The 21,687-nt window shown below is 36.3% G+C and overlaps 3 protein-coding genes across 9 annotated transcripts in view; 2 read left to right on the top strand and 1 right to left on the bottom strand.

Annotated features, from left to right (window-relative positions):
- Positions 1–2,223: 2,223 nt before the first annotated feature.
- Positions 2,224–3,881, top strand: LOC119081924 (thioredoxin-like protein 1). Its single transcript, XM_037191177.1, has 5 exons — positions 2,224–2,507; positions 2,583–2,739; positions 2,805–2,983; positions 3,261–3,395; positions 3,469–3,881. Exons 1-5 carry the CDS (start codon positions 2,413–2,415, stop codon positions 3,596–3,598), a joined length of 696 nt encoding a protein of 231 aa, XP_037047072.1. The 5' UTR covers positions 2,224–2,412; the 3' UTR covers positions 3,599–3,881.
- A 2,684-nt stretch (positions 3,882–6,565) lies between these two features.
- The window catches only part of LOC119081920 (phosphoglucomutase-2), a 40,866-nt gene continuing 25,744 nt past the window's right edge, over positions 6,566–21,687 (bottom strand). The window contains exons 1-11 of one of the 6 annotated variants that reach the window (XM_037191166.1): positions 10,542–10,629; positions 9,342–9,491; positions 9,021–9,283; positions 8,570–8,690; positions 8,387–8,511; positions 8,053–8,325; positions 7,848–7,985; positions 7,579–7,787; positions 7,222–7,520; positions 6,850–7,094; positions 6,566–6,784 (exon numbers count right to left, since the gene is read on the bottom strand). In XM_037191166.1, coding sequence (XP_037047061.1) covers positions 6,685–6,784; positions 6,850–7,094; positions 7,222–7,520; positions 7,579–7,787; positions 7,848–7,985; positions 8,053–8,325; positions 8,387–8,511; positions 8,570–8,690; positions 9,021–9,283; positions 9,342–9,425 — 1,857 coding nt within the window. In that variant the 5' untranslated portion in view covers positions 9,426–9,491; positions 10,542–10,629 and the 3' untranslated portion in view covers positions 6,566–6,684. Of the gene's footprint in view, positions 6,785–6,849; positions 7,095–7,221; positions 7,521–7,578; positions 7,788–7,847; positions 7,986–8,052; positions 8,326–8,386; positions 8,512–8,569; positions 8,691–9,020; positions 9,284–9,341; positions 9,492–9,795; positions 9,924–10,388; positions 10,414–10,541; positions 10,630–21,687 lie in introns of those variants that run through there. The other 5 variants (XM_037191168.1, XM_037191165.1, XM_037191163.1 and 2 more) reach the window with 5 other exon arrangements.
- LOC119081922 (START domain-containing protein 10-like) lies at positions 11,790–14,670 on the top strand. Of its 2 annotated transcripts, none has more exons than XM_037191175.1 (5): positions 11,790–12,105; positions 12,375–12,688; positions 13,381–13,519; positions 13,591–13,855; positions 13,928–14,670. In XM_037191175.1, exons 2-5 carry the CDS (start codon positions 12,391–12,393, stop codon positions 14,057–14,059), a joined length of 834 nt encoding a protein of 277 aa, XP_037047070.1. In that variant the 5' UTR covers positions 11,790–12,105; positions 12,375–12,390; the 3' UTR covers positions 14,060–14,670. The 2 variants fall into 2 exon arrangements, with proteins under 2 accessions (XP_037047070.1, XP_037047069.1); XM_037191174.1 differs by having other exon boundaries at positions 11,791–12,105; positions 12,372–12,688.

The following is a 21,687-nucleotide window of genomic DNA, read 5'->3' as shown; positions in this document are numbered from 1 at the left end:
CAGAAGTCTGATAATTCTTTTAGGAATAAGTGTTATTCAGCAACCGAGGGAGTGGAGCAGGAAGTGGTCTTTTCATGTAAGGAATTATTCATAAATTACGTAACGGTTTTTCAGTGATGTCATCAAAATTCAATCTTAAATAACTCGAAGAAATATGTGCTTTGTGAAAGCATTAAGTAATTTATGAATGATCCCAAAGTAAATTACAACAAAAAGGCTCTGGTAGATTCTCGTGCCTCTTTTTTTTCAAGATCACCGCGTAAGAAATTCTAAACTCATTATGTTTGTATGAACTTGTATGAATCACCGTCAATAAAATATATTAAAATTGAAAATATTTGGTTTTTTCATTTGCTGAGAATACCATACTCTGTTTTAATATACACAAACACCGGCCCTTTCACATCCCTTTTAAATATCTAAAAGAATAATCAAAGTCCCATACGAACTCGTCGTCCTCACTCTGAAATTGGCGTGGTGGCGTGCTAGTCTTCACATAATGTAAGTTTTTCTATTAGGGGCCGTTTAAAATACTATCCACGTTTGAACGAATGAACGAAACATTTAACTACTTTGAAGAATAATTTGTTTAAAAGAAAACACCATTTAAATCACACCAAATATTTTTATTGGCAACGTTTCGGTCTATATACGTTGCCAATAAAAATATTTGGTGTGATTTAAATGGTGTTTTCTTTTAAACAAATTATTCTTCAAAGTAGTTTAATTAATCGCACCGGTGTTCGAAAAAAAACCTTCAGAAATATCTGTAGTAAAAAGTTGAAACATTTAACGAAACTTAAGTGAGGTTACATCTAAAAGTACCGTAGCTTGAAGATGATATGGACACCATTTTGTAATAACCAAGTTTCTAACATTTAAAAAATGTATTTTAAAAATGCAAAATGCTGTTGATATATACTATAGCACTGCTTCTAGCATGAACACTCATTGTTCCAACGTCAAAAAGCCTTCAAATGTTCAAATATGTCAAATGGGAGCACATTTGGTATAAGGAAGATGTCACTTTGTGGGTTATTCACGCCGTAAGTGTGCCTAAAATTTGAATTTTAAGTGAACGATTTGATGAAAAAGTGAGCCGAAAAATACATTTCAACGCTTCATTGTTTGAAAATGACGCTACGTTAGAAAGACCTCCACACTTTCCATTTTTAATTTCGACCGCACTTACGGCGTGAATTGTGAATTACACGGCGCGAAATTCGTCAACACCGATCAGCCGACTAATTAATTTAGAGGAAGTAATTCTTAATTCTTCAGCGGATTTGAAAATCGATAAGGATAAGATTAATATGCCGTTTGTAACATGTTGAATTGGAAGCAGACGGTAAGGGCAAAGCATTTGTCTATGTTCATAGATAACGAATCCGCAATAAAACAAGGCATCAGAACAGTCGGAGCGCTTGCTGCGACTTAGCCCCGTACAACCCGTAATCCTATTTCGTCCGCAACCATAATACGTCCGTAGCCCTAATAAGCCCGGAACCCTAATACGTCTACAACCCTCTAATGCGTCTGTTACCAAAATGCAAGTCAAGTTGGGCATTGTCAAATTTACTGAAACTGTTCATTTTTAAAATTGCGCATAGCGCAATTACGAACGAATTGACTTCGTCACACTAGAGCTACGCAGATGTTTTTTGTATTTATAATTGAATTTAAACTGAAATAAATGAAATGAAATGAAATGAAATGAACTCTAGAATGACTAAAGTAACATATAAAATCCAATCCAGTCGCGCTTTAGAAAGGAAATATGCCTCAAACACTTTCCAAAGATATATCGGGTTTAAGTCTGAATTCACAGTCATCCGTTTTGTCTCCGGAGAAAGGATTTGTGGTCAGTTGGGTCAGTTGTGAAAAGTAAATTTCTTATAAACCTCTGTAGAGGCGCTACAGTTTTTGTCAGTACTGCATTCTTTGCGCTCTATTTTCTAGTGAAATAACTTCACTCTGGTCAATATCGATTAAATATCATAGCAGTGAAGTTGGTTCACGAGAAAATAGATCGCTGACAGTAGTAATTTTATGACGAGATGTACTAAAAATGTAATAGAATTTTACAAAAATCTATTACAATCGAGCCTTAGTTTCCAAACAGCATTTCCCTATATAATGCAAAGAACATTGTAGTCTTTTCAAAAGAATTTTTCCCGCCATAAACGACAAAATTTCGACTGAATATTATTTTGTAGTGCACTCGTACAGATGGCTCTGATGAAATGTGATGTATTGATGTGTCTTGTCTAATAAGGTGCTTAATCATCTCCTTCTGATTATTATTTTTGTTTTATTGTTTAAAGTAAATTCGATTGTTGCATCCTCTTGTCCGGCGTTTAGATCATCGAATTTTACTTTTTCCTATTTTCCATTCAAATCAACCTGTCAACCATGAGTGTTCGCATAATCAAAGACGATAATCATTTCCAATCAGAATTGTCGGGAGCGGGAAAACATCTGATTGTTGTTGATTTTACTGCTACTTGGTAAGTGGATCGAATAAACTTCTAACGCAACGACCTTGGAACACAAAATTTATTGTTGAAAAATACAATTTTTAGGTGCGGTCCGTGTCAGAAAATCGCTCCGCATTTTGAGCAATTTCCGAAAAAGTATCCGCAAGTGATTTTTCTCAAGGTCGATGTTGATAGGTGCCAGGAAACGGCAGTGGCACAAGGTGTAAAGGCTATGCCCACATTTGTGTTCTATCGAAATAAGGTAAAAAGCCATACCAAGACACAATACACATTCACAGTCTCGTTGATTGATTACTATCGATTTAGAGCGAAATCGATCGCCTGCAAGGAGCTGATATGGATGGTTTGGTATCAAAAATAGAAAAAAACATCGGCCCTAATGATCAGAATGTGTCCACGTTTTCGGGGAAAGGTCATACTCTTGGCGCACCAGTTGCTGGTCCACAAGAAAGTAATCCGGCTGACAATGAACTGAATGAAAGATTGTAAGTAATTCCGGAAATTTATGAATTTTGTTATACGAACGGGTGAAGTGGATGAGCCTAGAACATAGAGTCTGTTATTGGTAATTTCACTTACCGATTTTAACGATGAAAACCGATAAAATTACCAAACTTACTTCTTGGTAATTTTGTTAGTAAATTCGGTAGTTTCATCGGTAAATTTGGTAACTCAAATTACCAATAACAGGCACTGATAGGACAAATAATTTTTAGAGTTCGATGCCTTGAGTGCACCTGATATAATGTCACCTTTCTGTAGTGCTAGTGAAATTATCCATTTGGATTCAAGTAAGCCGACCACTTCAATTCATATCCGATTGTCCGATGGGAGTCGTCTGGCTGGTAAATTTAATGTAACTCATAGCGTCGCTGATATACGATTATTCGTGACAACGTAAGTAGTTCAGTAACACAGCCAACATCTCCTTCTGAGGGATTTATTTGATTTTTTTCTTTTAATCCTTCAGTGCACGACCGCAATATGCTTCGAAAGCATTTTCACTGCTGACAACATTCCCGAATAAAGAACTTGTCGATGCGGAAACAATCCAAAGTGCTGGAATTTTGAACGCCACCATTACGCAGAGGCTTAAGTAGAAAACCTTCTGCCTTGTCGATATTCCACTAATTTCGATTTCGTTGAAGGCCAATTAACATTTCCACTTAGTTCATTGCAATTTGTTAAGAAAATGGTTTCTCTGTTTCATCGATGTCAATGCGAAATTGCATCGAATTGTGAATCAAGTTTCCAGATTTAAAATTCATTTTTGTGCACGGTTTTTCGTTTAGCGTCTTTTGTTACAATTTTGCGGAGATTGAGGAACATTTTGATGTAAACATAGAGTTAAGGGATGTAAATAAATATTTCAATTATTCAATAGCGCTAGAATTAGTTTATTGTGTTGCTGACCCATATGAATTTGTCGACGATAGCATCGACCACAAGTATTTTTACATGTTCTACTGCTATCAAAACTTTAGAACGGACTGTACTCTGTACTGGAAGTCATTGAAATTCTCTTGTTATCAAATTCATTAGGAAATTTTACAGAAGTACGTTGCCGTTGTCTTGAAAAAATTTATTTATTACACACACGGGAAGGTGCAGGAAAACGAGGAAAAGTAGAAAAATATGCAGTTCAAAGGCGTTGAAACGTTCCATCTAAAGAGAGAATCTTTCAAGAAAAAAAAAATCGTTGCATTGCTGACTCCTGGTGCAACAGCTACTGAATCGCGAAACTGGTTTTTGAAACGAAGTGACTATTCGCACGCGCGTGCGAATAGTCTTTCCTTCGGCCGTAGGCTATTCGCACGCCGCATGCGAATAGTCACTCTTATGTTTGTTGACTATTGGGACGCGCGTGCAAATAGCCATTGTTACAGGTGTGGACTATTGGGACGTGCGTGCGAATAGCCAGACCTACAGGTGTAGACTATTTGGACGCGATACAAATTCGTGAAACATGATTTCACGGCGCGGAAAAGATTGGATCTTGGCTTTCAGCAAAACGGTGTGTGAAGATGTATTTACACTAGTTTTATGAGAGTTTAAATGACCATTGCCATAGCTGATCGCCATAACTTACGGTGCAACGGCCTACAGCATAGGCCAATCAGAAATATGATACTTATGCATAAGATTCGATAGCTAGTAGGACCTAGAGTTTTACGAATCCTCAGGCTACATGTAATGGGGATAATCTAAAGTTCGCGTTTGTCATGATGTCTAAATAAGTTACGAATTCAAGCTGACACAGCACTAACAAAGCCACTCTTCGAGCCAATATATTTTAAAAAATTTCGACTCTACTGACGTCGAAAAATACCGGTTTCTTTGATTTTTTCATTTCAAAAAACAACGCTACTATTGTCTCCCCAAAGCAATGGGTGGGTCCATCTACTGATCCATGAAAATTTTAATATTAGACAGTTGAGCAGAAACTCGAGAAGATACAAGCTGAAAATCCGTGAAAAACAAGCAAAACAAAACATTCTCTTGAATGCATTTTGATGGTAATCTCGTATTATATATAGTCCAGGCATATAAAAACAGTGGGGAAATAGCGAAAATCAGAGCGAGACGTAACATGTTACCAACAAAAATCTCTTCGAGAAAAGTGTGACGCAGTCTTTGAAGTACAATTTCTAAAATGAATGATATCGCTAGAGTTGACGCTTTCAGCTTCTTTACGCAAAATTAAATTTTACACCCAATTTTAGTTCAAACAAGCTGGCTTAGTTTTTCTCATCATCTGCCAAATAATTTTTACCAAAAAAAAATTGACTGGAAACAACCAAAATTTTACCAAAAAAATCTGCGTTGCATGTGGCAGATAAATTTTCTTGCTGGTCTGTTCCTGAACATTTGCCACTTTGCGACGCAGATTTTTTTGGTAAAATTTTGGTTGTTTCCAGTCAAATTTTTTTTGGTAAAAATTATTTGGCAGATGATGAGAAAAACTAAGCCAGCTTGTTTGAACTAAAATTGGGTGTAAAATTTAATTTTTGCGTAACGAAGCTGAAAGCGTCAACTCTAGCGATATCATTCATTTTAGAAATTGTACTTCAAAGACTGCGTCACACTTTTCTCGAAGAGATTTTTGTTGGGATATCAGTCGTTTTAGAAGTTTTAGAAAATCAAAAATTTGACGAAAATCGAAAATTTGACTAAAATCAAAAATTTGACGAAATTCGAAAATTTGACGAAAATCGAAAATTTGACGAAAATCGAAAATTTGACGAAAATGGAAAATTTGACGAAAATCGAAAATTTGACGAAATTCGAAAGACGAAAATCGAAAATTTGACGAAGAAAGTAATTCTCTATCTGCCACCATTCAAGAAATATCTCTAAAACCCCAATTGACCCACCCATTTCCAACTTTCTATCAAAATGACCAACTTCAAAGCGATGTATCTCCGGCAATTTTAAAGTTACATAGTCGAGTGATAGCTCGTGACGAAAACGAATCATCAAAGAAAATTTTGTCCGCCTGAGTAAATGTCAACCGATTTGGAAAATTCTTTTTTTCTCGGACAATTGATCCTAGTTGAAAATGCGAAAGACAGTCGAGTAGGTTCGGAGTTATTTCGGAGGGCTGGTCAAGGTTTTTCGCATCTATCTACGGAAGCATGGAGAGTATAACGTTTATTAGTAGCGCAAATGAGAGTTATTGAAGACACTAATCGGGAAAATAGTATTTTGTTCACCAAGGGAAGAAAGTTGGAAATTGAAATTTGAGGGTGTTGTTTGTTACCAGAGCGTAGCGGGGAGAGCAAGTCACCAGAGAAAATTAAATTTCCAACTTTTTCCCCGAGGTCAAGACAACGGTTTTCAGAAAAAAGACTCCCGAAGTTTCATCTGAGGCGGGAAAAGGACTATTTTCTCGCCTGCGCGGTGAAAAATAGTTTATGAAAATCGGTTCACCGGATCGTGAGCTAGAGTTGATTAGTGATAATGTTGGTTCCCAAAGTTGCGCCACGCCTCACGGTCCACCATCTTCCCGGTTTCTAAACTTAAGGATTTTGAATGCGACGATTAGTTTCAAATGAAAGCACCGGATTGTGAATCAATTTTCAAACATTTTAATTCATTCTTTCGTATGGTTTCGTTTAGCTTCTTCTGTTACAATTTTGCTGAGATTGAGGAACATTTTGATGTAAAGAAAATTTAAATTTTCAATTTAATCGCGCGGAATTAGTTTATTGTGTTGCGGTTCCAAGAACTCGTCAACGATGGCATCGACAATTTCCACCAGTATCTGTCGAAGTTCGTCCCAATTTCTGCGGAAGAGAAATATATTCAGTCAAAAACGAACCACATTTGTTCCCCGATTAAGAAAACCTACTTGTCTTGGGGCTTGCCACACATTTCCGAATAATATTTGATTTTCGGCTCCGTGCCACTGGTTCGTAATGTGACAACAACACCATTTTCGAACGAGAACGTTATCATTTGACTGCTTTTACTGGTCGGTAGAGTGGCTTTGTTGTCCGGCTGTGAGGTGTCTACGCCAGTTGTCAGGTCTCGAACTGATTCTATTCGATATTTTCCGTTCAAAATCGACGTTGGATAACTGCAGTCGGATGTGACCTGTAAATCAACATGACTATAGCCTTCCAGTCATTTATTATCGACAATCGAATTGTGTTTAAACTAATTCGTTCCAATCTATTATACCGGTCTTATGCCTGCGCCGTATCACCGCGTATACACATACCTTATCTCCAATTCCACTGTTTCTGATTTTTGTAAAAATCGCCGAGATAACCTCCGGGTCATGGCAAATGAAATACGAATTGATGGTACAATGGTAGCCGTATCGGTTGTAGATTTCGTTCAATTTATCATTAAACGACAAATTGGAATGACGCAAGTAGCTGCCCAACGATGCTAAATGACACGCGGCACTAACACCATCCTTGTCGAGAACAGTTGGTGACACCATGAAACCGATGGCTTCTTCAAATGCAAAAACAATTGATTTGCCCTGCGCCATCAGTTTGCACGATTCATTTCCTGAAGCAAAGGAATTCGAATTGAGTTCTTTTATCGACAATGCGGCCAGTTAATTTACCCATCCACTTGAATCCTGTCAGAGTTTCGATAAATTGAAAACCTTCAACGTTGGCTATTGCTCGCAGGACTTTAGAGCTGACTGTACTGGCCAGCATATAGCAATCACTGAAATTCTCGTTGGGATTCAATTTCTTGTAACATTCAAATGCCCACCAGCCGAGCAATGCACCCAATTCATTTCCAGTGAATACTTTCCATTGTCTGGTACTGATCGAAAAATCACAAATTAAAATCCGTCTCGAACTCCTCTTCTGTCCATACTCTTACTCTTTGTGACGCTCTGCGCATGCCAGCCGATCCGCATCCGGATCATTTGCCAAAATCACGTCAACATCCACCGAATCAGCCAGTTTCATTGACAACTCTAAACTCGATGCTCCTTCCTCCGGATTCGGGAATTTAACTCTGAAAATTTCAATTGAATCGAATAGAAATGGACTGACGGATGAGTAAAGTGACGGCAGTGACTTACGTGGGGAATTCAGGATCCGCATAACTTTGTTCCTTAACAGCTATCACAGGTTTAAGATCGCCAGCCTCCATTGCTTTTTTAACGTACACATATCCGACGCCATGCATTGCCGAGTATACGCATTGGAAATCACTCGAGTGATTCGTTTCTAAAATATCTTTTGGAATAGTTGCTGTCAGCTTGTCGTAGTAACTTTTGATCATTTCGTCATAGGGATCGGTGAGGAGTGAAGAGGATGATAAAATATCCAAATTCCATGATGTGGAAAATGGTCTGAAACGGTCACAAAAGTTTAGAGAAATTGTCGAGACGCAGCAGCACTGCATGACCTTACTCTAAATTTTCTAAAATCGATTTTTCAATCAATTTGTCGTGTGGTGATATAATCTGGGCACCATTGCCCCAATAGACCTTGTAGCCATTATCTTCTTTCGGATTATGCGACGCTGTCACCATAACCTGGAAAACGGTTGCTTTTAGCACAAAAATGTCCACTACGTCACCGCTAATACATTACCCCTGCCAAACATTTCTTCTGTAAAATCGTAAACGGAATGAACGGAGTAGCAACCATTTGACTAAACAGTAACACTGGCACACCAGCGTTGAGGAATACACATGCTGTTAGTTCGGCAAATCTGTGTGTAAAGGGAAATTCAAGGGGCCGGTTAAACACGTCAACGTTTTCTCACTGATCTGACTCGTTAATCCAAAACACCGTATCGCATTTGAGTCTTGGCTTTTAAGGAGCTTTTGTGAGCTGTGAGCTTCTTTTGTATCCCACTGTTTAATCTTCCACTTGCAATGGAATTCGAGCTTCTTTCGCATTCCATTGGGAAAGTGGAATATTTCAGAGGAAAACAAAAGTAGCTCAAAGCTTCTGGAAGCTGGTGAATAGCTAAGACTCAAATGTGAAACGGTGCTTAGGCTTAACATGGCAGTGAAAAACTTCGTCCGTTATATCTCACCTTTTACTATTGTATCGTCCGTCATAACCAAGAACGATGCCCCGTTCTCGCTCCTTATCAGTCGGAAAACACTGCTGTATGTATTTGAGCAGCCCTTGTGCTGACTGTATAACCACCAAATCATTCATTGCATAGAAACCGGCATACATAACACCACGCAGACCAGCTGTGCCGAAAGTCAATCGATTTACCAAACGCTTTTCGAGTGTTTTCCACTCGCATCGTTGCACCAAATCTTCGATTTCATGTCTGGTTTTCTCGTTCTGAAAAAGAAAATGAAATTTTCAGTTTGTCCAACCACTGACGTGCAAAACACCCGACCTTGTCCCATTTCAGCCAATCACGGATTTTCCCGTTCAAATGTGGATTATCTGAATATCCATCTACACCATTGCTGTGGTCCATGTTTCGTATTTGCTGCGGTTGTGCCAACACGGATTGATTCGTCGAGGTGAAAATTTTCACTGGTGCCTGTAACACGAAATTATCAATTTTAAAACACCACGCAGTGCCGCGGATCTTAAATTTATTTAAAACAAAAATCTTTCACACAGACGTGTCCGAACCACTTTTAACTCTCGCAACAGACGGAGATAAACAGAAAATTTAATAAACATTTTGTTGTGGGTTAACATGAAACATTGCTGATAACACCCAGAGGCCATATGATTAAAACGTTGCGTATGAATGAACTTGTTTTTAGTCTCTTGGTGTTTTTACGAGAGAGAGTACACTTGATAATAAATTAGTGACGTCGTTCAGTAAATAGACTCACACATTTTAAGTGGGCAAAAAGAACACTCGTTCGTTTCGGTACGTAAGCAGTATAGAGCGATAATGTTGATACGCTCGATTTCCTTATGTATACGTTTCTGAGGTTGTTTACGAAGATGATGGAAAATCAATGCGGAAGATTTTGGGGTTTTTTGCTCCGATTTCTCGAAACGTTTTCTACCTTTTAACTTGTCACGGACGGCAAGCATATTAACAGTTTTACTATTCAAAATATTACTTCATTTGATCGAAGATTTTCAAATATTGATTTCAGAAATCTTTTACTTCATTTGTTTTGAACATGCTTTTTTCTATTAAGACCTCGTTAGTCAGCGCTTGTCGTTTATTCTTGCTGTCGTTGTCGATAACAGATGACAGCACTCTGAAACAGGTTAATGAGACTTCGTAAATATCATCCGTTATCGATAGGTTATACGACTGAAATAACCGGTGTGCACTGGCTAATGCGGTTTTATCTGGGATTGTAAAAATAATGAAAAAGGAAAAATATTTCGTCTACGCTGAGTTGATACGTGAATATGTATTTTCTCAATTAGCTTTCAGCAACTCAATCCATTTTATATAGGTACTTACACGACTGACCAGACCACAAAGTGAATCGGTATTATTGCTCAGCCTTTCCAACAAATCAACAGGTTATAACTGAAGATGACTGGGATATCGATTTTCTTTGTGTAACGCGAACCAAGTAAATCAATCGACTTTTTCTGCGTTGAATTTACATACAAAAGAATGTTAATATCAAAGACGCAGTCGATTTGTTGTGGATCAAATAATGAAAAAAAAAAATTATCGTCGACTGAACTGTTGATATAGCAACAATGGATAACCCATACGTTACAATGTTACGTAACCTTTCATGTCCATGCGCATTCAGAGAATATTGTTGATTTTACCGGCAACCCCTCTTCTATAAGTTAGTATTTTGTGTCTTTTGTGGGTGATATCTAAACATTCAGACCGTTTTTCTTTGGCATCCTTTCAGGTGATTTTGGTCGATCGCGAATTTTCATTAATTTTCACGAAGTTTGGTGATTTTTGCGAAATTTGCGAAAATTCGTGAAAATTCTCGAAAACTTTGTTGAAATTGTTGGGAGCTCGTAATTACTTCGACTCTAACATCCTTCAAGGCTTTTCCTCGCCACTTGTGTTATTAAATGGAGTAAATTTACACACTGACAGATCCATATTGTAACGTAAATTGACTTTGACAGGTCTGTACGCAAATCACACACTGGATTGGTATTGTAGTAGGCACTTCATGTAAGTGCAATATGCGCTAGTTATGGCTGATGGCGTTCCAGATGCTAAGAAATGGAGTTTTGCTCACACGATGTGTTGCCGAACTCGCTTCGCTCTTATCGGCGATATCACATCTAGCAGGGCCGTAAGGTTCTGATATAAAAAAAATGTTTTATGGAAGTCTGAATCTGCCGAAAGAAGTTCCTTTGTACGAAGAAATATTATTATTCATCCCTGCGGCGTGAATAACATTATTTTCTGCACTAAAATGCAGTGAGTAGATGGCGTTTTGTTGACGCTCTATCTGATGACAGTTTAATTGAGAAAATTTTTATTTTCTCGTCTTTTGTTTCTCCCATTAACAATAGTTTTTTCTCTCTGTCAATTTGTTTTGATTTTGAAAGATGGTGAAACAAATCGATGTGTTTGTTTCGTAGATAAAAACGGTTATTCACGCCACGGATGAAAAACTCTGTGATCATCTCGGTCAGAAACAGGAATTCCAACTCGCTTCGCTCTGGTCGCAAACCTGTTGGTAAACACATAATTTCGGAAAATTCGACATCACCTGAATACTTTGGCACGCTTTTTTTCATCTCAATGAAAATTACTCTTCGTGGAAAAAACTGCTGCCATTTCAGTACTGCCGTGCTTTGGAACGGAAAAGTCATATGCGAATGTTGAACTGCTGGAAAATTATCGAAAGTAAAAATTGGGGGAAAATACACTGAACGTATACGACTGATGTATGCGGGTGATATACATATTTTATGCAGTGTGCGTGTGACAGAGTCAAATAGCTGACACCCAGAATTTTCACTTGAATTTTGTGCTTTTTTATTGCTGTCAAAAATGAAAAATGTCACAACAACATTTCAATTGAGTTTTCCGTGATAGACGTGTACGATTAAAGCTCGGTTGAATGAATCCAATTTGGTAATTAGTTTATGTGCCAGCCAGATGAGCGACGACGATGCTAATTTGGAAATTGTTTCAAATTGTTTTAAGTGAATTTTTGTTTACTTCTTTTGCTGTTGACTACTGTGTGGTGAGTGCATGGGAATTTATGAGATTTTTTTCTTCAACACAATGACAGTCAAGTATCCGGAAGTTGAAACCATAATTTTTGGAAATTGATTGATTTGATTAGTTTTAGAAATGAAATTCCCCAACTACTCCATCAAAATCAAGTGTACCAAAGCAAACATACAACGGGAATAACGCCTCTGTCTGTTCAAGCATATTGTTGAACTTCATTTGAAATTGATGGAAATTTTAAAAATTTATGAAAATTCACACCTAAAATTCTGCCAGAAGCAAACCCATCTACCAAATGAATAATCCACGAATTGCCGACGACCATGACTTTGAATCGCTGAAACAATTGGTCGACGATAATGCCGGATGGAATTTGGAATTGTCGAAAGCTGAAACACAAGTCTGGACGAAATCTATTGAAGGTTGCAGTTTTCACATGGTCAAAATTCATTCCATTTTCCATAACATATCGTCGGACATTGTTTTCGATGTACTTCATGATCCGGACTATCGCAAGGACTGGGACTCTCATATGATCGCCAGTGAAGAGATTGGTTGCTTCAATGTCAATAATGATATCGGATACTATGCGAGTAAGTGAGAAGTCAATTTTTGTGATAAGGGATCATCCATAAATGAAGTTCACTTTTTCAGTGGTGCCAGCAGATTTCATTCACTAATAACTCGTTAAATATGCGTTCGCGTGAGAGGAATATGTGTTGTTCCCTCTAAATATATCTCCTAATTTTTGTGGAAGGCACATTTAACTTATAAAAACGCATATTTATCGAGTTATTAATGAATGAAATCTGCTGGCAGCACTGCAAAATGTGGACATCATTTGGAGTCATCGTGGTTGCTTGGCTTACGAGAAATCGATCCTTCGTTGAAAAGCCTACCTTGGGGCGTTTTTTGAGTGCTGCATTTTCGCTGATATCTTTTTACAAAAATACTTTACCACCATAATCACCACAAATGTGTAAGCTTTCAACAAAAAATTGATTTTGTTGTAGCAGTATGACCAGTTCTGAGAAAACTTAGCAGAAGTTTACGTAAATTTTGGGCAAACTGCTGACTTTTTTGAGGACTAGTGAAACTGCAACAACCAAATCTATTTTTTATTGACACATTTGTGGTGGTTATTGTCGTCTTTTTCCAAAAAGGGTTCTAAAAGACAGATAAAAGCGAATATACAATGCAAAACGCCCAAATATAGGCAATTTCAACTAATTTCTTAAATGAGCTAAAAACAGAAATTCGTATCTAACTCAAGCCTTAATTTCAGTGTCATGCCCACCACCCTTGAAACCGAGAGACTTCGTTTTAATGAGATCTTGGTTGGACACAGGACCCCAAGGAGAACAACTGTTATTATCTCGTTCCGTTCCTCACAAAGACTATCCTCCAAGAAAAGGATTCATTCGGTAGATATTGTTTCATCCAATTTAATTTCCCCATCCCCATCATCCGTCAAGACAATTTTCACTCTCTGCAGGGCAATGTCTTACATCACAGGATTTGTAATTCGACCGCAACCGAATGGCGGCTGCTACTTAGGCTATGTGGCCCATTGTGATCCGCAAGGTAAACTGCCACCATGGTTAGTGAACAAGGTAACGCACACTGTGGGTCCACGAATGGTAAAAGATTTACGGAAAGCCAGCGAAGGATATGTTCTGTGGAAAACCAATCAACCGCACTATCGTAAGCCATGGCGGTTTCCCGAGGAGATAACGTGTCCTCGAATATTTTTAGACGATGTGAGTGTGTAGAATTTGTTGATGGAAATGGGCAGGTCGGTTGATTTTTGTTTTTTTTTTTTTTGTCATTAGTGCATTCAACAAATACAGGAAAATGACAATAGTGACGTATCAGAAAACATTGCTGCATCGCAGAAGCAACAAGCGAAGCAAAGGAAAATTCCGCGTGATAGCCGAAAGCTTCGATTACAAACGCATAAGTGAATCTGGAAATTCCAGTGTACTGTTCATAATGTACGTACAAGTGCATGACTTGCAACTTGCAACTACTTTTATTCTGCGATATCTATAAATGCTTTCAAAATTTTAAATTTTTTTCTAACGCAAAGTAATTGAATGACGAATTTAGTTCGAAGAAAATAGAGACTTGAAAATTGGCGTAGTTAGATTTTTAGAATGTTGCGATGAATATAGCAACGGGTAGAAGGTATACGTATAGGCGAAAGTGTAATGGAATAGGATAATTAGGGAAAATCAGATTATTCGACGCTAAATGAAAAGACGTTATTACTGACGCTGAATGCATGGTCTTTCATCCAGGAAAAATAATTAAATTTCGACTTGACGGATTTTGATCAAACATAATGCCAGTGCGTGATGCATGATTTGACGATTCCAGCAAAGTAATTAATTCTTCCATCGGATCGGTTGTGAGATAAGGCCTCGAAAATTTAATTATTTTTTCTCATTAAGTCAAGATTTTAAAGTCTTTTCTCTCAGCAGATATACGTCCGACTTAAAAACTAATTACTTTACCGAGTCTCGAGATCATGTGCTACAAACCAGGACCAGGGCCTATTTTAAGTAATTTTAATTACTAAAAATTACCAAAAATTACTAAAAATTACTAAAATTACTGAAAATTAAAAAAAAAGAGTAATTTTTTGGTAATTTTCAATAATTTTAGTAATTTTTGGTAATTTTTAGTACAGTCAAAGGCAGTCAATTTTCAGCATAAATTAGCTTCAGCTGTTTTTCAGCTGATCCATACAAACAATCACAACCGTTTATACGTCTTTATGCGGTTTTACCACTATCATGCGCTTGCGTGTAGCAGCTTCAACCGTATGAACCAGGAAAACCAGTTTTGATTGTATGTGCTGAAAAATAGCTGAAGTAAATTTATACTGAAAATTGACTGCCTTTGACTGTAATTAAAATTACTTAAAATAGACCCTGCTACAAACTGACATTATGTTTGATCAAAATCTGTCAAAATCGAAATTTTATTATTATTTTCAGTTGACAGGTCACCATTCATGCATTTAGTGCTACCGTCTTTGCATTTAGCGTCGAACAATACGACGTTCCCTATTGTAATCAAAGTAGCGAAAAAATTCCCCTAAATGTTATGCTAACGAGGTAACAAATGAGCCAATCAGCGAATCATAAAAATGAGCTCAACTAGCTGCAGCTGTACTAGTTAGAGATGAGTGGGCCGCCCGCCAAAGCGGGCTTCCCGCAGCCCATGCCTCATGCCCATGGGTATGGGCGTAATGGGCTACAGAGATCGTGGGCATGGGCCAGGATGTGGGCATTTATATAAAACTTGGGCGCCCAAAAAACGATTTGTTATCGTCATCCCATCAATTCACAAGAAATATTTTTCGATAATTAGTGTAATATCGGAATTTTTTTTGGATCCTGGAATTAAATTTGGTTTGAAACGCTCGTCATTAACATAGGAACAGCGATTCTTGTAGACAAAGTTTGTGGGCTGGGCTAGTGCCCATGGGCATTTTACTTGTGGGCATTGGTCTGGGCATTGGGCTCATTTTTTCAAATGATGGGCATAGTGGGCATGTGGGCACAAAAATTTGCTATGCCCACTCATCTCTAGTACTAGTCTGCAAACTAAATGCACAAAAGCTTGATATTGGTCTCCAACTAAATGTTTGCAATTACACTGTCAGCACACACAAAAATCGGCCTTTGGATCAATCAGTGTTAAATCCTGTTGACAACAAAATTTAGCAAATGAGTTTTGCAATTGGTACCATATTTATTGCACAAAATGATGATTTCGTACATATAAACCATGATATTGTACACACAAAACACCGGCGTTACAATTGAACGATTGTAACACCGCATATATTGTGGAAGGAAAGTGGAACTAAAAATTTGAAATTATTGTAACTGTGGATACACGTAGCAACGCGAGTTCGACATAAAATTCTTTTGTTGTCGGGCCTTTTACAATTGTTTTGAAATGTCATATTGGTGAAAGCTACGCAATTTGGTCGATTGATCATCAAAATTACGTAGCTTTCGCAAGTTTGAAGCGTACTGATTTTACCATTTCGTATCTTGGATAAAGAAAATACTAATTCTATTACGCCGTTGCTTATGCACAAAATTTTCATTTTTGTGTACAGAAGATGTTTCTTCGGTGTACAAAATAAATGTTTTTGTGTACAAAACTGATTTTTTGTGTGCAGAAGTAATTTTTTGTGTACAGTCCGTTTTTTTTATTTCGGAACACATTTGAGATATTTAAGAGTTTTAAAAGTCATCGATCTCATGGCATCGGCCTATAACAGAAGATGCGTCCGTTTCACACTTTCTCGCAGGCGCACTTTTTACTTTGAATTTGAATTTTTCGTCATTTTAATTTTTTTGTTGTTTTGCTACGCAAAGTGTTTAATTTCCGGTTTTAATATTTTATTTTATAATTTGGAGGTTCGATACTCTAATTTGAGACTGTGCGAATAACAGAATTAATATAAATAACTTATTTTGAAGTTTTATCAGATTTTTGTCGTAAATTTTTCATAGATGAATAGTATTAGTATAGTTCTTCGGTAACGCGTAACATTTATTGACATTTTCAAGGTTATACACACGTTACAAGGCAGCGTCAATGTATAGAAGCACGACTAACCTTTACCCTACTGATTAAAATTTTTCAGATTTGGTAATTCAAAGAATTTACGACATATTTGTCGATTCAATACTAAGAACACACATTCTTATTCTACGGACTATAAAGGACCGTTCAGTGTGTGTGGCTTCTATTGAGACCATTTATGGAAGAAAATCAAAGCCTAGCTTAGAAGTTTCTTGAATTAAATTTAATCGCGAAAGGTAAGTTTATCAATGGCGGTAAACTCTGACATTTGTTTCAACTAAAACTAAAATCATTTTAGACGAAGAGGAAAGTCTTATTAGAATAATTTAGATGCTAATACTTTGGAATATCGCATAAAAAAAATCTTCGTAAAGGTTAATACAAACATTCGAAAATTTTCTGACGAAATGCCTAAAGCTGGGTTATGAAACAAAAGCTCTAGATTCATCGAAATTCAAAGGAAAAGGAAGAGCCAATATGCCGTAATTTGTAAGAAAAAACATGTGTAAAAGAGACAAAAAGAACTGTTCGAAGTTTTATGAAGTACTTTATGAAGTTCCAATATTCAGCTCAAATTAGAAAAAAAGTTTTTATTCAGGCGGAAAAAAACTTCACATTCCCTCACCAGGTAGAGAGCCAAAACAACAACTTTTTCTCTCACCTTTTCTTCTACTTTTCGTTACAGTGGCATCACTTTTCGTTTCCAGTGACATCAATTTTCGTACCCACTCATGTCATTTTCGGACGTTTTCACCACCTGGGTCAAAAACAAAACTTTTCATACCTAGGACCAAAAAAGTGCGACTTCATCGCACTTTTTCTCCGTCTGATAATATACTATTTCGACACAAAACATGTTTTCCACACAGAACATGTTTTTCCATGTGAAACACATTTCTTATATGAACCATGTTTCCCATTTGAAACATGTTTTCTATCTGAAAAATGTTTCCCATCAGAAGCATGTTTCGAATCTGAAACATGTTTTATATCTGAAAAATGTTTGACATTTTAAACATGTTTTCTATTTGGAACATGTTACTTATCTGAGACATGTTCCTTATCTGAAACATGTTCCTGATCTGAAACATGTTCCTTATCTGAAACATGTTCCTTATCTTAAACATGTTCCTTGTCTGAAACACGTTCCTTATCTGAAACATGTTCTTATCTTAAACATGTTCCTTGCCTGAAACATGTTCCTTATCTAAAACATGTTCTTATCTGAAACATGTTTTCTACCTAAAATATTTTTCTATTGGAAATATGTTTACTATCAGAAAAATGTTTTCCGTTTGAAACATGTTCTTCATTTGGAACATGTTTTCAATTTGAAACATTCTTTCCATCTGAAATTTGTTTAATATCTGAAATATGTTTCCTATGTGAAACATGTTTTCTATCTGAAATATGTTTCCCATCTGAAATATGTTTTCCATCTGAAGCATGCTATCCATGCGAAACATATTTTCCATGCAAAAAATATCTTCTAAAAACAACGAATACACTATCTTTAGTCGTATTGTTAACGATAATAAACAAACCACTGTTGCTGCTTTCATCTACAACTGATTATAAAATTAACTGACTTTCCCTGTTTACATGGACCAGACTGTCAAACAGCTGAATCGAAATAGTCCACAAAATTGAAAGACGCGCGGCCACTATACCAAAAAATTAAAAGTCGGCCACTATACGACAAAAATCTGATAAAACTTTTAAAAAAAGTTACTTATTTCTATTGATTCTTTTATTTGCCCGGACGTAAATTACAGTATTGAGCCTCCAAATTATAAAATAAAATAATACAACCTAAAATTGAACACTTTCTGTAGCAAAACAACGAAAAATTGAAAAAGATGAAAGATTCAAATTCAAAATAAAAAGTGCGCCTGAGAAAAAGGCTGAAACGGACGCATTTTTGTTATTTGACATTAATGACTGTAGAGACTCTAAAAAATCTTACGGTGTTCGAATTTAGTTTGCACACACTGTACAAAAAACAATTAAATGGAACTACTGCAGACATCATTTTTGTGAAAACATTTACACGCATTGAACCCTAACTGTGGATTTACATAGCAACGTAAAAGTAACAGATGCAAAAATTTTCTCATACGGCAACTCGAAATTTCATTCATAATTTTAATTTTATGAATGAAATTTCGGGTTGCAGTATTTAAAAAACATTGCATCTGTCACTTTTACGTTGCTATGTAAATCCACAGTAAAGCTTGTGCCGAATCAGCAACAGCTGAGTATTTCCCGCTGGTCGACAAAGACATTATAGAAGACAATTCAAAGGCAAGCTACATACAGTGCAAACATACAAGGTCATCTATATGCGCACATAGTGTGTGTTTGTTGATCAGCTGTTAATTATTCGGCACAAGCTTTTGGTTTAGTGCGTGTACTTCAATTTTCCTATTATTTCCTTAATTAGGAAAAATGTCGGAAATATTGGGAACATGTTTTCCCAAAAATAGTGTCAGGCCTCAACACAATTATGTTCAATAATGAACTGCCTAAAAATTCAACAACTGTTGACAACGGATAACATACTGTAATTTCATCGAACTTTCCTCAATTTTACGGAGTTTGGAAAGTTATTCAGCGCTACTGAACACAATGTGGTAATAATTGTTATAAAAATTAATATTCGACTGTTAAATTTCACTTTAAATTAGCCTTTGTGTAGAGATAATCAAATCCAATCAATTTCTAATGAGAATGCACTCTGTGAATGAAAATAATAATTCTTGACGTCTACAGTGCAAATAAAATCGGAATTTGCATCAACTGTCTTCCAGCTGGTCTACATACAGACAAAACTGAGGTTGTGATAAAACCATGTAAAGGCGTCGTTTTGTTTGAATGAGTATGAGTAAACCAGCTGATGAAAAGCTGAAGCAAATTCCTGTACAAATTCCGCTAAAGTTCGCTGCAGTTGCATAAATAACAAAATATTTTATATTAAGAGTCTTAGCAGTGCTACGTAATCGCTCGACCTAGAGGATTGTCGTTGAAACAATTTTTTTTCTCATGACGCAATGAGGAGTGTGACTTCACTTCTAAAATTCAGTTTTAATTTATTTTCCATCCATCACGTCAAGAAAATTACGTTTAACTCAGAGGCATTCAATAATTTAATTTTTAATCAAATAAAATTAGGAAAATGATAAAAAAAAACCAACCAACCAAAATATTTAATGTTAAAATTGACAATTTAAATTAAGTTAAAGTTTCTTGTTTCCAATGATTAATATATAACGATAAGTATTACAAATTGCCCATTCTGTAAAGAATCAAACGAATGAGACACATATTATAATAACAATTTTAAAGATAAATCTTGTAATTGAACTGACTTAATAGACTGCTGTAGTTCTGTCTGTTTAGATCTAAATGACACAATGTGACGTTGTCCCTATTTTAATTAAATTAATTTTCCACAAATTGATTAACAAAAATTCTAAAAAAAAATTCGAAAAGTAGATAGAATTATCAATTCGTTCCCCCACAAACACTATACTGTATACTATACACACTAAGTATAAAAAGAAACTTTTTTAAATCTCAAAATACAAAACTACCTACTTAAAAACGACACTCAGAATCAAATCAATTGTTATTGCAATTTTAATGAACAGAAAACCAAGTAGAAAATATGTAAACGACAAGAAATTTTAATAAAATTCAAAGTTTAGAAAATTATAAAATGGATTTTTTTACGCCCTCTCTTTGAATTCAATGTGACAATGTGTGACGACACTTGAAACTATAAAAGGAAATGAGACTAAAAGTGTCGATCGATCATTCATAAATTGCGCAACGCTTTTTCAGTGCTGTTATCAAAATTAAATCTCAAATAACTCGAGAAATACGCGTTCCGCGAATTTGAAACAAAGTGTTGCGTAATTTTTAAATAATCTAAAAATATTTAATCGTTTAATCGCTCAATACGGCAGACAACAATCGAAGATGAGTCAATGTCTGTAATGCAATTCAGAATTCTTTCGCGAACATTTATCAGTAGATCAATTATGGAATCACTTCTCTTTCCTCTACTCTATGTCAACTTCTACAGATAAAAAACGATTTCACTGAAAGATGTCGCTGCAACAAAGCCAATGTCAACAGAAAAATGATTACTCCACGGATTTTAGTCAAATAAATTGCCATTATATACACTGACAGAAAACTAAACAGCGGTCACAGGCAATGTATGTCTCCAGGTAATGTTTTTTCGTTACATTACCTGTGACAGGTAATCTTTTTAAAATTAGCTGTGACGTGACTGGTAATGTAAAAGCTTAATTTCGACAGTAAATTTGCAATAAAAAAAAGTTGCACCCGCTGGGTTCGATCCGGGGACCCTTAGGCCATGAGTTCAGTGCGTTGTCACTGAGCCATTCCGTACGTGACGTTACATTGCTAATATCAGCGAAAACATTACCCGTGCCAGCTAATGTAGATTACGTACTACAGATTTGCAGGTACATTATCTGCGGCAACTAACATTTGGCAGGCACATTATCTGTCACAGGTAATGCTTGACAGATAGAGCCTACTTACAGAAAGCTTTGGGACACGATACCAGTCACAGATAATTTTTTTCTGAAAAATTACCTGTGTCAGCTAACTTTTTGCAATATTACCATCTGCAGGTAATATGTTTGAAAAGATTATCTGTCACAGGTAACTTGAAAAAATATTTTTTGTCAGTGTAGCACAGGACCTCAGGACTCCGGAACAGTAATCATTTCGTCAATCGGTCCTATATTTTCTTAGAGATAAAGGTTTGAAAAAAACATATGTTATCATATCGCCAAGCCGATATACTACCGATTGAAAGACCAATTACAGTTCCAGAGTCCTGAGGCCATGTGCTATTTGACTAAAATCCGTCTTGTAAAAAATTAATTATTTTTCGGTTCACATTGGCTTTGTTGCAGCGACATCTTTCAGTGAAATAGTGAAT

This window comes from Bradysia coprophila, unplaced genomic scaffold, assembly GCF_014529535.1.
Source record: "Bradysia coprophila strain Holo2 unplaced genomic scaffold, BU_Bcop_v1 contig_373, whole genome shotgun sequence".
NCBI lineage: Eukaryota > Metazoa > Arthropoda > Insecta > Diptera > Sciaridae > Bradysia > Bradysia coprophila.
This window is presented reverse-complemented; position numbering and strand designations above follow the sequence as displayed.

Bases quoted from the DNA above. Each gene is read 5' to 3' on its own strand.
- LOC119081924 (XM_037191177.1), top strand. From the start codon at position 2,413: ATGAGTGTTCGCATAATCAAAGACGATAATCATTTCCAATCAGAATTG. The intron at 2,508-2,582 runs GTAAGTGGATCG...TACAATTTTTAG, and splicing joins GTTGATTTTACTGCTACTTG to GTGCGGTCCGTGTCAGAAAA. The intron at 2,984-3,260 runs GTAAGTAATTCC...ACCTTTCTGTAG, and splicing joins AATGAACTGAATGAAAGATT to TGCTAGTGAAATTATCCATT.
- LOC119081922 (XM_037191175.1), top strand. From the start codon at position 12,391: ATGAATAATCCACGAATTGCCGACGACCATGACTTTGAATCGCTGAAA. The intron at 12,689-13,380 runs GTAAGTGAGAAG...CCTTAATTTCAG, and splicing joins TGATATCGGATACTATGCGA to TGTCATGCCCACCACCCTTG. The intron at 13,520-13,590 runs GTAGATATTGTT...CACTCTCTGCAG, and splicing joins CCAAGAAAAGGATTCATTCG to GGCAATGTCTTACATCACAG.